Raw genomic sequence first — 16,327 nt, forward strand, 5'->3', positions numbered from 1 at the left:
AAATGATAATTTAGGGGAGGTAAACTATCTGGTTCCACAACTCGAATTTCACAGGCACGAGCCAACAGGAATTTATCAGGGGTTGCATTGTAATGGGACGCAGCTCCTGGACAAATTTATATTTGAGGTTCAGGTGAGGGGAAATTTAGAAATTTAAAGTGAAAAGTCAAGGCAATAGAGCAATGTAGTGATTTGGGTAAAGATAAGCAGAGTGTGGCAGGAAGGGACAGAGAGTTTAACGGTAATGGTGCATCAGCAAATAAGGTCAAATCAGGGAAAAATGGGAAAAAGTTAAAATTCAAGGCGCTTTATCTGAATGCACGGAGCATTCGTAACAAGATAGAGGAATTAATGGCACAAATAGAGATAAATGGGTTTGATCTCATAGTCTTTACAGAGACGTGGTTGTAAGGTGACCAAGGTTGGGAACTAAATATTCCAGGGTACTTGACATTTAGAAAGGTCAGACAAAATGGAAAAGGAGGGAGAGGGTTGTAGTCCTGATAATAAAGGATGACATTAGGACAGTGGTGAGAAAGGATCTTGTCTCAGAAGATCAGGAATTAGAATCAGTCTGGGTGGAAATAAGAAATAACAAGGGGCAGAAAACACTGGTGGGAGCAGTTTATAGGCCCCCTAATAGTAGCTATACCGTTGGAGGGTATTAATCATGAAATAATAGAAGCTTGCAACAAAGGTAATGCACTTGCCTGGATGAGTGCAGCTCCAACAACACTCAAGAAGCTCGACACCATCCAAGATAAAGCAGCCCGCTTGATTGGCACCCCATCCACCACCCTAAACATTCACTCCCTTCACCACAGGATGCACTGCAGCAACTCGCCAAGGCTTCTTCGACAGCACCTCCCAAACCCGCGACCTCTACCACCTAGAAGGACAAGGGCAGCAGGCGCATGGGAACAACACCACCTGCACGTTCCCCTCCAAGTCACACACCATCCCGACTTGGAAATATATCGCCGTTCCTTCATTGTCGCTGGGTCAAAATCCTGGAACTCCCTTCCTAACAGCACTGTGGGAGAACCGTCACCACACGGACTGCAGCGGTTCAAGAAGGCGGCTCACCACCACCTTCTCGAGGGCAATTAGGGATGGGCAATAAATGCCGGCCTTGCCAGCGACGCCCACATCCCGTGAACAAATAAAAAAAAACAATAATTGTGGGGGACTTTAATCTTCATATAGACTGGGCAAATCAAATTGGCAAAGGTAGTCTGGAGGACGAGTTAATGGAATGTATTCGAGACAGTTTCCTAGAACAATGCGTCGTGGAACCAACCAGGGAACAGGCTATTTTACATCTTATTTGTGTAATGAGACAGGGTTAATTAGTAATCTCATAGTAATGGATCCTCTGGGGAAGAGTGATCATAATATGGTAGAATTTCACATTGAGTTCGAGAGTGACGTACTTAAGTCCGAAACTAGAGTTTTAAACTTAAATAAAGCCAATTACACAGGTATGAGGGGCGAGTTGGCTAAAGTAGATTGGTGAATTAGATTAAAAGATATGACGGTAGTTAAGCAATGGCAAATATTTATTGAAATATTCCATAATTCTCAACAAATATACAATTCATTGAGAAATAAAATCTCCATGGGAAAAGTGATCCATCCTTGGCTAACTAAAGAAGTTAAGGATAGTTTTAGATTAAAAGAAGAGTTGTAAGCCTGAGGATTGGGAGAGTTTTAGAAACCAGTAAAGGATGACCAAAAAATTGAAAAAGAGGGAGAAAATTGAATATGAAAGTAAATTAGCATGAAATATAAAAATAGATTGTAAGTGCTTCTACAAATTTGTAAAAAGGAAGAGATTAGCAAAAGTAAACATGGGTCCCTTAGAGGCTGAGACAGGAGAAATTATAATGGGGAATAAGAAAATGGCAGAGACGTTAAACAAATATTTTGCATCTGTCATCACAGCAGAAGACACAAGAAGCATACCAGAAATAGTGGGGAACCAAGGGTCTAATGAGAGTGAGGAAGTTAAAGCAATTAATATTAGTAAAGAGAAAGTACTGGAGAAATTAATGGGACTAAAAGCCAACAAATCCCCTGGATCTGATGACCTACATCCGAGGGTTCTAAAAGAGGAGGCTGCGGAGATAGTGGATGCATTGGTCGTGATCTTCCAAAATTCCACGGATTCTAGAACAGTCCCCGTGGATTGGAAGGTAGCAAATGTAACCCCGCTATTCAAGAAAGGAGGAAGAGAGAAAACAGGGAACTACAGTCCAGTTAGCCTGACATCAGTCATTGGGAAAATACTGGAATCCATTATTAAGGAAGTGGTAACAGGGCACTTAGAAAATCATAATATGATTAGGCAGAGTCAACATGGTTTTATGAAAGGGAAATCGTGTTTGACAAATTTATTAGAGTTTTTTGAGGATGTAACGAGCAGGGTAGATAAAGAGGAACCAGTGGATGTAGTATATTTGGATTTTAAAAAGGCATTCAATAAGGTGCCACACAGAAGGTTGTTACACAAGATAAGGGCTCATGGGGTTGGGGGTAATATATTAGTATGGATAGAGGATTGGTTAACGGACAGAAAACAGAGAGTATGGATAAAGGGGTCATTTTCAGGTTGGCAGACTAGTGGGGGGAGGGTGCAAGGATCAGTGCTTGGGCCTCAGCTATTTACAATCTATATTAATGACTTAGATGAAAGGACCGAGTGTAATGTATCCAAGTTTGCAGACGAACAAAGCTAGGTGGGAAAGTAAGCTGTGAGGAGGACACAGAGTCTGCAAAGGGTTATGGACAGGTTTAGTGAGTGGGCAAGAAGGTGGCAGATGGAGCATAATGTAGGGAAATGTGAGATTATTCACTTTGGTAGGAAGAAAAGAAAAACAGAATTTTTTTAAATGGTTAAGAAACTATTAAATGTTGGTGTTCAGAGAGATTTGGGTGTCCTTGCACACGAAACACGGAAGGTTAACAAGCAAGTACAGCAAGCAATTAGGCAGCCTTTATTGCAAGGGGCTTGGAGTACAAGAGTAAGGGAATCTTGCTACCGTTGTACAGGGCTTTGGTGAGACCACACCTGGAGTACTGCGTACAGTTTGAGTCTCCTAACTTAAGGAAGGATATTCTTGCCTTAGAGGTGGTGCAATGAAGGTTCACTAGATTGATTCCTGGGATGAGAGGGTTGTCCTATGAGGAGAGATTGAGTAGAATGGGCCTATACTCTCTGGAGTTTAAAAGAATGAGAGGTGATCTCATTGAAACATACAAGATTCTGACGGGGCTTAACAGGGTAGATGCTGAGAGGCCATTTGCCCTGGCTGGAGATTCTAGAACTAGGGGACATAGTCTCAGGATAAGAGGTTGGACATTTAGGACTGAGATGAGGAGGAATTTCTTCACTCAGAGGGTTGTGAATCTTTGGAATTCACTACCCCAGGGGGCTGGGGATGCTGAGTCGTTGAGTATATTCAAGTCTGAGATCGATAGATTTTTGGACACTAAGGGAATCAAGGGATATGGGGATCGGGCGGGAAAGTGGAGTTGAGGTTGAAGATCAGCCATGATCTGATTGAATGGAGGAGCAGGCTCGAGGGGCTGTGTGGCCTACTCCTGCTCCTATTTCTTATGTTCTTATGTTGATCTTTCTCACCCAGCAAGCCTGTGCCAGTCCGATTAATGACGGCATAAATATTTAGGTGGGATTTATTTTTGTAACAACTGTGGAGCTGAAATCTGTGAAAATAAAGCCCGTGGCGGTAACGGTTCAGGCCCTGTCACTGGGACATCCACTTGCTGCATCATTTCAATCTGTACCACAGAAAGGGTGCAGTCATTTCTTCTTCACTCTCACTCTACAGTGGGCAGCACTCTCTCCTCTGAGTCAGAAGGTTGTGGGTTCAAGTCCCACTCCAGAGACTTGAGCACATAATCTGGGCTGACACTCCCAGTGCAGTACTGAGGGAGTGCTGGACTGTCAGAGGGGGCAGTACTGAGGAGGTGCTGTATTGTCGAAATTTCCACCTTTTGGATGAGACGTTAAGCCGAGGCCCTGTTTGCTCTCTCAGGTGGACGTAAAAGATCCCACAACACTATTTTGAAGAAGAGCAGGGGAGTTCTCCCTGGTGTCCTGGCCAATATCTATCCCTCAACCAGCATTGTTAAAACAGATTATCTGGTCATTACCATATTGCTGTTTGTGGGATCTTGCTGTGCGTAAATTTGCTGCCGCGTTTCCTACATTACAATGGGAATACACTTCAAAAAGTACTTCAGTGGCTGAAAAGCATTGTGGGACATCCTGAGGACATGAAAGGCACTATATAAATGCAAGTCTTTCTTTCTATATCTCGAGGAGCGGTGTTACAGTGTGCGGGGTAACCCCCATTCTGCAGACGGAGGGGTTGCGATCAGCTCAGTTTATCAACATCAGAAGTGACAATGACTCACCTGCTCTGTGGATCGGAGATTATAATAAAAGCAGAGTGAGTTTCCATCTTTTCCTATCTTTGGTATTCTGATTTCCCATTCTGATTTTTTTCTCACACATGCTGAGGACTGGTTATGTACAATCTGATCGGATCAGGAGCAGTTAATTCACTACAACTGATATTACCGCTCGCTCATGTGTTATTTGTATCTCACCACCCCCTATCCCGTGTCTCACCACACACTATCTGTATACCACTGTCTCCTTTCCAAATCTCACTGCTCCCAATCCAGTATTCCACTGTCCATGACAATATTGGTAGGAGTGACTACACACAGTCCTTGTGGAGACCAAGTCCCGTCTTCACACTGAGGACACCATCCATCATGTCATGTGGCACTGCCACTGTGCTAAGTGGGACAGATTCAGAACAGATCTAGCAGCTCAAAACTGGGCATCCATGAGGCGCTGAGGGCCATCAGCAGCAGCAGAATTGGATTCCACCACAATCTGTAACCACATGGCCCGGCATATCACTCACTCCACCGTTACCATAAGAAGATAAGAAATAGGAGCAGGAGTAGGCCGTATGGCCCCTCGAGCCTGCTCCGCCGTCCAATAAGATCATGGCTGATCTTTGACCTCAACTCCACTTTCCTGCCCTATCCCCATATCCCTTGGTTCCCTTAGTGTCGAAAACCTATTGATCTCAGTCTTGAATATATTCAACGACTGAGCATCCACAGCCCTCTGGGGCGGCCAACCCTGGTTCAAAGACTGTAGAAGAGCAGCACCAGGCGTACCTGAGAATGAGGCGCCAACCTGGTGAAGCTGCAACTCAGGACTACATGCATGCAAAACAGCAGAAGCAACATGCTATAGACAGAACTAAGCGATTCCACAACCAACGGACCAGTTCAAAGCTCTGCAGTCCTGCCACATCCAGTTGGGAATGGTGGAGATTTAAGCTACTAACAGGAGGAGGAGGCTCCACGAACATCCCCATCCTCAATGATGGCAGAGTCCAGCACGTGAGTGCAAAAGACAAGGCTGAAGTGTTTGCAACCATCTTCAGCCAGGAGTGCCGAGTAGATGATCCATCTCGGCCTCCTCCTGATATCCCTATCATCACAGAAGCCAGTCTTTAGCCAATTCGATTTACTCCACGTAACATCAAGAAACGGCTGAGTGCACTGGATACAACAAAGGCCCCGACAACATACCGGCTGTAGTGCTGAAGACTTGTGCTCCAGAACTAGCTGCGTCTCTAGCCAAGCTGTTCCGTACAGCTACAACACTGGCATCTACCCGACAATGTGTTAAATTGCCCAGGTTTGTCCTGTCCACAAAAAGCAGGACAAATCCAATCCGGCCAATTACCGCCCCATCAGTCTACTCTCAATCATCAGCAAAGTGATGGAAGGTGTCGTCGACAGTGCTATCAAGCGGCACTTACTCACCAATAACCTGCTCACCGATGCTCAGTTTGGGTTCCGCCAGGACCACTCGGCTCCAGACCTCATTACAGCCTTGGTCCAAACATGGACACAAGAGCTGAATTCCAGAGGTGAGGTGAGAGTAACTGCCCTTGACATCAAGGCAGCATTTGACCGAGTATGGCACCAAGGAGCCCTCGTAAAATTGAAGTCAATGGGAATCAGGGGGAAAACTCTCCAGTGGCTGGAGTCACACCTAGCACAAAGGAAGATGGTAGTGGTTGTTGGAGGCCAATCATCTCAGCCCCAGGACATTGCTGCAGGAATTCCTCAGGGCAGTGTCCTAGGCCCAACCATCTTCAGCTGCTTCATCAGTGACCTTCCCTCTGTCATAAGGTCAGAAATGGGGATGTTCGCTGATTAATACACAGTGTTCAGTTCCAATCGCAACCCCTCAGATAATGAAGCAGTCCATGGCTGCATGCAGCAAGACCTGGACAACATCCAGGCTTGGGCTCATAAGTGGCAAGTAACATTTGTGTCACACAAGTGCCAGGCAATGACCATCTCCAACAAGAGAGAGTCTAACCACCTCCCCATGACATTCAACTGCATTACCATCACCGAATCCCCCACCATCAACATCCTGGGGGTCACCATTGACCAGAAACTCAACTGGACCAGCCACATAAATACTGTGGCGACAAGAGCAGGTCAGAGGCTGGGTATTCTGCAGCGAGTGACTCACCTCCTGACTCCCCAAAGCCTTTCCACCATCTACAAGGCACAAGTCAGGAGTGTGATGGAATACTCTCCACTTGCCTGGATGGGAGAAGCTCGACACCATCCAGGACAGAGCAGTTCATTTGATCAATACCTCTGTCACTGGACTCAATATAGACCCCCTCCACCACCGGCGCACTGTTGGTGCAATGTGTACGATCTACAGGATGCACCGTAGCAGCTCACCAAGGTTACTTCAACAGCACCTTCCTCCCCTATGTCCTGTACCATGAGGAAGGACTGGAGTAGCAAGGTTCCCTCCAAGTCTCACATCAGCCTGACTTGGACATGTATCGCCACTCCTTCATGACTGGATCAATATCCTGGAATTCGCTAACAGCACTGTGGGAGAACCTTCACCACACGGACTGCAGCGGTTCAAGAAGGCGGCTCACCACCACCTTCTCAGGGCAACAGGGGACAGGCAATAAATGTGGCCTTGCCAGCGACACCCACATCCTAAGAACAAATGAGATAGCAGAAGGCTCCTGGTGACTGACTAATTGTACTCTAGCAAGAGTCATTGGAAGGAAAGGAAAAAGTCCGGAATTTCTCATTTGTCAACCCTTCATCTAATGCGCTATTGAAAAGATCGACATCACCTGTCACCCTGGGAGATTAGGAGTTTTCATCTTTCTGGTTTGTTCGTGTTTCCTTTACTAGAAACCCTTAATGACACTGCACCTTTAAACGTAAACTAGGTGAAACCGTTTAGTCAGCTCGTCAGGCTGCATCACACCGCACGTGCCCGTCTCCCACCATTTACCCCTCTCCTGCTGACGTTGACTCCTCACTGGGTTTTTGCACCCTCTGGTACCTCCCCAAATATCGGCAGGTTGTGGCACTGGGGGCGGGGGGGTCTTGGAGAAGGGGGTGTCGGGGCGGCGGGGGGGGGGGGGGGGGTGGGGGCTGGAATCAGAGCTGAGTCCGATCCTGAGATCTACACACACGTGTGCACCATCCGGCAGTGGGCAGTGGACAGGGGACACGAGCTGGAAGACCAGGCAAGCTTCCTTCTCCTGACCCAGGGGCGCAACCCGGGAAATGGGGGGTGAAACTAGGGGGTTTCCTGTTCTGTCTCACTCAGTTGCCTGAACCAGCTGAGTGATCAGAACACCAAGGGCTATTTGTTTAAGCAAAATTTTTTAGAAGTCAGATTTCTATTGAGGATCTGAATTGCACGCAGAAAGTGGGGTGGAGGGGAGGGGGGCGGGTTAGCCTCACCCACCAGGAGGGAATGGGAAGGTTTGAACCCCGCCCAATTTTCGACTCCATCAAAGTCAATGGAGCGTAATATCAGGCAGGGCATAAAGTGAGCATCCGAAACCCAAACCGCCCCATTCCCACTGGCGAATTCGGTTAGAAATTCCGCCCCCCCCCACCTCCCCCAAATAGTTACCCTGTCCTGTCTGAAGCATCGCACTTAATAAATGGTCTCTTAAAGAGCAAAATAACTAAATTCACTACTCACTACTTTCGGCTAACTTGGCAAATAATTGAGAAACAAATGCAGGGTTTGATACTGTACCTCGTGGGCTGGAGACTGCAGCAGGTTTGGTGGTGCTGGTTGCTATTGTAACGGGGGTTGTGACAGTTCTAGTGGAAGGGAAGGAGGGGGCGTTGATGACGGGAGACGGAGAGGTGGGAGCATCTGGTTGGTGGGAAGAAAAAATAAGCTTGAAACAGGCAAGAGACAAAAAAAAACCAAAAGGCAAAAAAAAAATGAAACAAATCAAACAGATCGTGCAACGTGAATGAAGAGAAACTCACAATGCAAAAAAAAAAACATTCCAAAATATACACAGATGCAATGGAGCTGAACGGTAGAAAGCAACGACTATCGACTGTCCAACATTAACAGATTAAAGAGAACACTCTGAATATAAACCAAAGGCAATAAAACAGTTATACATTTTCAGGTCCCTTTGACGAAAGCAATGATTAACAGAAAGTTACAGGGATAGGGTTGCCAACCCTCCAGGAATTAAAGATTAATCTTCAGGCCACTCCTGCGAGCACCTTGGGAGAAACATAATTGGGGCATTAAAAAAGTATGTGTTTCTTTTCACTTTCTTTAAACACTTTCATTTCTTAGTTATAAAAATATTGGAGGTGGGCAAAAATGGCTGTTTGAGTGGGCGAGGTCATGTGATGAAACCTCCAGGAATACGTCCAACCAGAGTTGGCAACCCCTATACGGCGGGGGGGGGGGTGGTGGGCCTATTCTGCGAGGACGCTCATCAGCGTCGCACGGGACGGGACCTTCCTCCGTCACCTCGACTCCAAATCCGCGATGAGCAGATTGGCCCCTCGGTGCAGAGCGAGCGGTCTCTTGGAGACACAAACCCGAGGTCGGAGTGAATGGTACACGCAGGGCCCTGTGGGAAAAGGATTCCCGGGGCTGTCACTGGACACTGGCAGACCTTCGACCTTCGTTTGAACACAGCAGGGGGCGTGCGGCATGGACAACACAACAACAAGCACGCTGTCTGGAGGTCGGAGGGGGAGAGGTCGAATGTTGTGACTGCCTGCTGTGTAGCATTCAAGGCTCTCTGAATCTCGGTTTGTGCTATCAGACCCCTGTTCGACTATCGTACTGAAGCTCGAGACCCAGGGACAGGGAAGAGGCCTGGTCTGCATGGTTACCAATGCCACAACAACATAAAATTCAACTCGGCCGACACCAAAGGGTAAATTCACCGGTCACAGGCTTCCAGCATCCAACTATGCTCGTAAAGGAGAGCAGGCTCAAGAATCAGGACTACAGTGTTCGAGCCCCACCTCTGACCTGTGCACTCCCAGTGCATTAGCTGCATTTGAAGGGACAGTGGCTTTAAGAGTCAGGACCATAGTGTTAGAATCATAGAATCGAACAGCACAAAAGGAGGCCATTCAGCCCATTTTGTCTCTTTTGAAAGAACTATCCAAGTAGTCCCACTCCCCCTGCTCTTTCCCCATAGCCCTGCAAATTTTACTTTTAAAGTATATATCCATTTCTTGTAGCCCTATCTCTGAGCCTTGGTCCCAGTGAAGAGCTGTACTCGTAGGGAGGTCAGGTCAGAGAATCGCTGCAGTGTTCCAGTCCTGTCTCTGACCCAGGCTCCCTCGAACCATGGTTCCCTGATGTGAGCACAGGACTGGTGAATTTACTCTTAAATTTAAACATGAAAAATAACATCTCCTGCAATAAATATGCACGTTAAAAAATACAAACACAGATGTAGGAAACAGAAAACTACCGTGTAAACTTCACTGCACCTGGACTCAACCAGGCTGCTGTTCGATATTAGCAGAACAGGTGCCTCTCCTCCAGACACTTTTGCTATTGTTAGTTCCCAGTTGCCTCCTCCTCTCCTGCAGGTCCTGACTGACCCTAGGGTACAGTTTCACGGGTGCTGGCTGTCCCTCAGTGCCTCAGCTCCAAGTGCTCATTATTCACAGGTGAACCTAGACCTTGAGTATTCACCCTCGGCAGGGGAGGGGAGGGGGAGGTGAGGGGTGGGAGGGGAGGTGAGTGGGTGGGGAGGGGAGTGGAGGGGAGTGGCAGCGGAGGGAGGGGCAGGGAGGGGAGTGGGAGGGGATGGGCGGGGTGGGGAGTGGTTGGGGAGGGGCAAGGTGGGGAAGGAGATGGGAGTGGGAGGGGAGGGGCGGAGTGGGAGGGGAGGGGAGGGGAGGGGCAGGGTGGGGAGTGGGAGGGGAGGGGAGTGGCAGGGGCAGAGAAGGGAGTGGGAGGGGACGGGCGGGGTGGGGAGCGGGAGGGGAGGGTAGAGGACAGGATGGGGGATGATCCCAGCCAAAGTCTGGTCCTCTCCTCAGACACCCGCACACGGGTCACTGGATCGTGATCGGGGGTAGGAGCCCTGGCTGATCCTTACCCTCCATCCCTAGCCCAAAGGGTCCTGAGGCCAACTATCGATCAGCTGACTCAGCACAGGCCAGAGTTGCAAGCTGGGACTTTCTGGTTAGTATATTCCCTCCGGAATGTCAAGAGAATTCCCATCAAATGTAAAGGATCTTTGTCACTACTGACCAGACGGATAGGAAATTAGAAGAGGGAGCAATGACATAATTTGTGTTTAAAAACAATAATGTGATGTGAAATATAACAAAGTCTTTTATAACCCATTCCCTCCTTGATCCAATGACAATGCCCCTTTTATAACCCATTCCCTCCTTGATCCAATGACAATGCCCCTTTTATAACCCATTCCCTCCTTGATCCAATGACAATGCCCCTTTTATAACCCATTCCCTCCTTGATCCTGCTGTGAAACTATTGCCTGTGGGGCTATCAGTGAGCAGAATACTGTGCAGCAACAGCGAGAGTGGGGATCAAACCATGGCACTCTCGATGAGAGTCAGCTAGAAGGCAGGCGAGATCGGATTTTTCTCTGAGAATGGGATGGGTTTGTTGGCCTCCTCATGTTCCTAAATATTAACATAGAATGTTACAGCACAGATAGAGGCCATTCGGCCCATTGAACCTGTGCCAGCTCTTTGGAAGAGCTATCCAATCAGTTCCAATCCCTTGCTCTTTCCCCATAGCCCTGTATATTTTTCCCCTTCAAGTATTTATCCAATTCCCTTTTGAAAGTTATTATTGAATCTGCTTCCACCGCCCTTTCAGGCAGCGCATTCCAGATCAGAACAACTCGCTGCGTAAACAAATTTCTCCTCATCTCCCCTCTGGTTCTTTTGCCAATGACCTTAAATCTGTGCCCTCTGGTTACCGACCCTCCTGCCACTGGAAACAGTTTCTCCTTATTTAGAAACATAGAAACATAGAGCCTGCTCCGCCATTCAGTATGATCATGGCTGATCCTCTATCTCAATACCATATTCCCGCTCTCTCCCCATACCCCTTGATGCCTTTTGTGTCTAGAAATCTACCGAGCTCCTTCGTAAATATATTTAGTCCTTCTTAAATATATCAAAACCCATCATGATTTTGAACACCTCTATTAAATCTCCCCTTAACCTTCTCTGCTCTAAGGAGAACAACCCCAGCCTCTCCAGCCTCTCCATATTCTACTATCTGTAGGCAGCGTTCCCTCTTGGACAGTGAGCCCCTCCGGAAACATTAATCTATCGTTCCCTCGTTGCAGTGTTAAAGTTGCTGAATCTTTTAGTACTGGGTTGAAGGTTCGGGCGGGTATACAGCGACTTTATCAACACGCTGTAAATCCTGGCACGGTCTCGATGGGCCGAATGGCCTCCTTCTGTGCTGTAACCATTCTATGCTTCTATGTGGGGTGACCTTCAGCTCCCAGGCAGCCCAAGCTCAGAACACCTGCTTTCTGATAATCCACGTGATCCCAGGTTTCCCACTCCGACTGCTACATTCCACACACCCCTCCTGGGCACCCTCTGAACTGTAACTTTAAAACAGGGGCAGAGGGCAGAGCTGGCACTGCCAACACATCCAAACATGTGCCCATTAAACCCTCTCTCTGGCTGTGGTAACTGAGGGAGATGGATAATTAGCTCTCTCAGTCGGCCAGCACCAGGGCTGAGGGCTATACTGAATAAGATTATACTTCTTCAGCTGCGCTGTAAACGGCAGCAGGAAGCTGCTTACGGACTCGCGCTGTGCAATACTGTCATGCATCATCGAACTGTGATTTCCCTCTGTGCGACTCCTGGTGCCCGATTTGTAGATCACGGGCTTCCCCCTTAGACTGTGGAGATTAACGAGCGGTGGGACAGCAGGAGGTGGCCTGAGCTCAGGGGTATTAGGGAGACATTAGTAAGGATAACTGTCAGCTGCAACATGACAGGTGGGACAGGTAAGTGTGTTAGAAAATGACACAGAATTAAGCAGCCTCATTCCTCACGCACACAGCACCAGACTGATGCCTTGAACTGACTCTTTGTGATATTAGTGCCTGAACACTGCCCTTGCTGCATTCCATTAACGGAGGTGATAAACACTACAGAGGAATCCTACACCGGCCCATTAAACTCTCGGGACGTTAGTGTCGTAAACAATAATTTTTAGGCTTTAATATTAATCTTGGAGCGGTAAGCAGTGTGGAATCTACATGGTTCCGACGCCCAGTACCAGCAGGAGAGAGAGGGCTGGACAGGGGGGGCTGAAAATGGGGCCAGCAGCAAAACTTGACCATTTTTCTTGCAGTGCCTGATGATACAAAATGCTTTGCAATTTATTCACATTAAGATTCCAAGAGCTGTACGTAGGTAAAGAAGAAGGAACAGATATAACAGACGGAAACATCACAGCACAAAACGTGTTACAAATAAAATCAGACTTATCCTGAAAGTAGTTAATCCCTGTGGAGTTTTGCACATCTCTACTGCCCTCATGCTTTGTCATTCAGACCCCTCACCACTTTTATGGCATTTCCCTATGAGCAGAATAGCACAGCTAACTGCTCTCTCCTCAAGCACTGCCCTTCTTAAACTGGTTGTTAGGTGGCTCGCCAGATTACCAACAGTTCACTCCCACTCTCTTGCACTCCCAGGGTTAGAAACAGAGTAAAGCTCCCTCCACACTGTCCCATCAAACACTCCCATGGAAGGTACAGCATGGGTTAGATACAGAGTAAAGCTCCCTCTACACTGTCCCATCAAACACTCCCAGGGCAGGTACAGCACGGGTTAGATACAGAGTAAAGCTCCCTCTACACTGTCCCATCAAACACTCCCAGGGCAGGTACAGCACGGGTTAGATACAGAGTAAAGCTCCCTCCACACTGTCCCATCAAACACTCCCAGGGCAGGTACAGCACGGGTTAGATACAGAGTAAAGCTCCCTCTACACTGTCCCATCAAACACTCCCAGGGCAGGTACAGCACGGGTTAGATACAGAGTAAAGCTCCCTCTACACTGACCCATCAAACACGCCCAGGGCAGGTACAGCACAGGTTAGATGCAGAGTAAAGCTCCCTCTACACTGTCCCATCAAACACTCCCAGGGCAGGTACAGCACAGGTTAGATACAGAGTAAAGCTCCCTCTACACTGTCCCATCAAACACTCCCAGGGCAGGTACAGCACAGGTTAGATACAGAGTAAAGCTCCCTCTACACTGTCCCATCAAACACTCCCAGGGCAGGTACAGCACGGGTTAGATACAGGGTAAAGCTCCCTCTACACTGTCCCATCAAACACTCCCAGGACAGGTACAGCACAGGTTAGATACAGGGTAAAGCTCCCTCTACACTGTCCCATCAAACACTCCCAGGGCAGGTACAGCACAGGTTAGATACAGGGTAAAGCTCCCTCGACACTGTCCCATCAAACACTCCCAGGGCAGGTACAGCACGGGTTAGATACAGAGCAAAGCTCCCTCTACACTGTCCCATCAAACACTCCCAGGGCAGGTACAGCACGGATTAGATACAGAGTAAAACTCCCTCTACACTGTCCCACCAAACACTCCCAGGTCAGATACAGTATGGGTCAGATACAGAGTAAAGCTCCCTCTACACAGTCCCATCAAACACTCCCAGGGCAGGTACACCACGGGTTAGATACAGAGTAAAGCTCCCTCTACACAGTCCCATCAAACACTCCCAGGGCAGGTACAGCGTGGGTTAGATACAGAGTAAAGCTCCCTCTACACTGTCCCATCAAATACTCCCAGGGCAGGTACAGCACGGGTTAGATGCAGAGTAAAGCTCCCTCTACACTGTCCCATCAAACACTCCCAGGGCAGGTACAGCACGAGTTAGATACAGAGTAAAGCTCCCTCTACACTGTCCCATCAAACACTCCCAGGGCAGGTACAGCACGGGTTAGATACAGAGTAAAGCTCCCTCTACACTGTCCCATCAAACACTCCCAGGGCAGGTACAGCACGGGTTAGATACAGAGTAAAGCTCCCTCTACACTGTCCCATCAAACACTCCCAGGGCAGGTACAGCACGGGTTCGATACAGAGTAAAGCTCCCTCTACACTGTCCCATCAAACACTCCCAGGGCAGGTACAGCACGGGTTAGATACAGAGTAAAGCTCCCTCTATCTGCCCTAACAATTTATCTCGGCCATAACCTCAGAGGAATGCCACCACTGCATTCATGTGACATTTTTTCAATTTCTCACAGCAATCTTCCTGCAGACTCTCTGAGCAATTAAGTGCCTAATGAAGGGTGGAATCGAGTTGTAAAAAACCAGATCCACTGGGAGCTGGTATGAGACTCTGCCCCAAGCAGGCAGCAGACAGGAGGACCAACAGCCTGGCTCGATTCACAGAGGTGAAGAGATTGTGTTCCAGCCAGAGGTTTAACCCAGTCTCTCGAAAGAAAAACCGTGAATGCTGAAAATCTGAAATAAAAATAAGAATAAGTGAGGGAACAGCTGGTCAGTCAGCATCTGAAAGGGGATGGAGACCTGAAGGTTCTGATGAAAAGTCCCACCCGAAATTCTGACCTAGGGACACTTATATCAGGGTCTAATTTATCAGGATGATGGCTGGATTTTATTTTTCATGCTGGTTGTAAAGGGGACAGACAGGTCAGAGTTTAGGTGGTGTCAGCCGTGGCTCAGTTGGCAGCATTTTCACCTCTGAGTCAGGAGATTGTGGGTTCAAATCCCACTCCAGAGCTTGAGGACATAATCTAGGCTGACACTCCCAGTGGAGTACTGAGGGAGTGTTGCACTGTCGGAGGGTCAGGACTGAGGGAGTGCTGCACTGTCGGAGGGTCAGTACTGAGGGAGTGCTGCCCTGTCGGAGGGTCAGTACTGAGGGAGTGCTGCACTGTCGGAGGGTCAGTACTGAGGGAGCGCCGCACTGTCGGAGGGTCAGTACTGAGGGAGCGCCGCCCTGTCGGAGGGTCAGTACTGAGGGAGTGCTGCACTGTCGGAGGGTCAGTACTGAGGGAGTGCTGCACTGTCGGAGGGGCAGTACTGAGGGAGCGCCGCACTGTCGGAGGGTCAGTACTGAGGGAGCGCTGCAATGTCGGAGGGGCAGTACTGAGGGAGCGCCGCACTGTCGGAGGGTCAGTACTGAGGGAGTGCTGCACTGTCGGAGGGGCAGTACTGAGGGAGCGCCGCACTGTCGGAGGGTCAGTACTGAGGGAGCGCTGCAATGTCGGAGGGGCAGCATGAGGGAGCACTGCAATGTCGGAGGGGCAGCATGAGGGAGTGCTGCACTGTCGGAGGGTCAGTACTGAATGAGTGCTGCACTGTCAGAGGATCAATACTGAGGGAGCGCTGCACTGTCGGCAGGTCAGTACTGAGGGAGTGCTGCACTGTGGGAGGGTCAGTACTGAGGGAGTGCTGCACTGTCGGAGGGTCAGTACTGAGGGAGCGCTGCACTGTCGGAGGGTCAGTACTGAGGGAGCGCTGCACTGTCGGAGGGTCAGTACTGAGGGAGTGCTGCACTGTGGGAGGGTCAGTACTGAGGGAGTGCTGCACTGTTGGAGGGTCAGTGCTGAGTGAGTGCTGCACTGTTGGAGGTGCCGTATTTTGGATGAGACGTTAAACCAAGGCCCCGTCTGCCCTCTCAGGTGGACGTAAAAGATCCCATGGCACTATTTTGAAGAAGAGCAGGGGAGTTCTCCCCAGTGTCCTGGCCAATACTTATCCCTCAACCAACATCACCAAAACAGATTATCTGGCCACTATAAGAAATAGGAGCAGGAGTAGGCCATACGGCCCCTCGAGCCTGCTCCGTCATTCAATCAGATCATGGCTGATCTTCAACCTCAACTCCACTTTCCCACC

At 48.7% G+C, this 16,327-nt stretch overlaps 1 protein-coding gene across 1 annotated transcript in view; it reads right to left on the minus strand.

The window, feature by feature from the left end:
* The window catches only part of LOC137326868 (cell adhesion molecule 2-like), a 386,985-nt gene that overhangs the window by 135,107 nt on the left and 235,551 nt on the right, over positions 1-16,327 (minus strand). Inside the window, exon 8 of the mRNA XM_067992251.1 lies at positions 8,168-8,290. Coding sequence (XP_067848352.1) covers positions 8,168-8,290 — 123 coding nt within the window. The remainder of the gene's footprint in view (positions 1-8,167; positions 8,291-16,327) is intronic.

This window comes from Heptranchias perlo, chromosome 11 (genome assembly GCF_035084215.1).
Source record: "Heptranchias perlo isolate sHepPer1 chromosome 11, sHepPer1.hap1, whole genome shotgun sequence".
NCBI lineage: Eukaryota > Metazoa > Chordata > Chondrichthyes > Hexanchiformes > Hexanchidae > Heptranchias > Heptranchias perlo.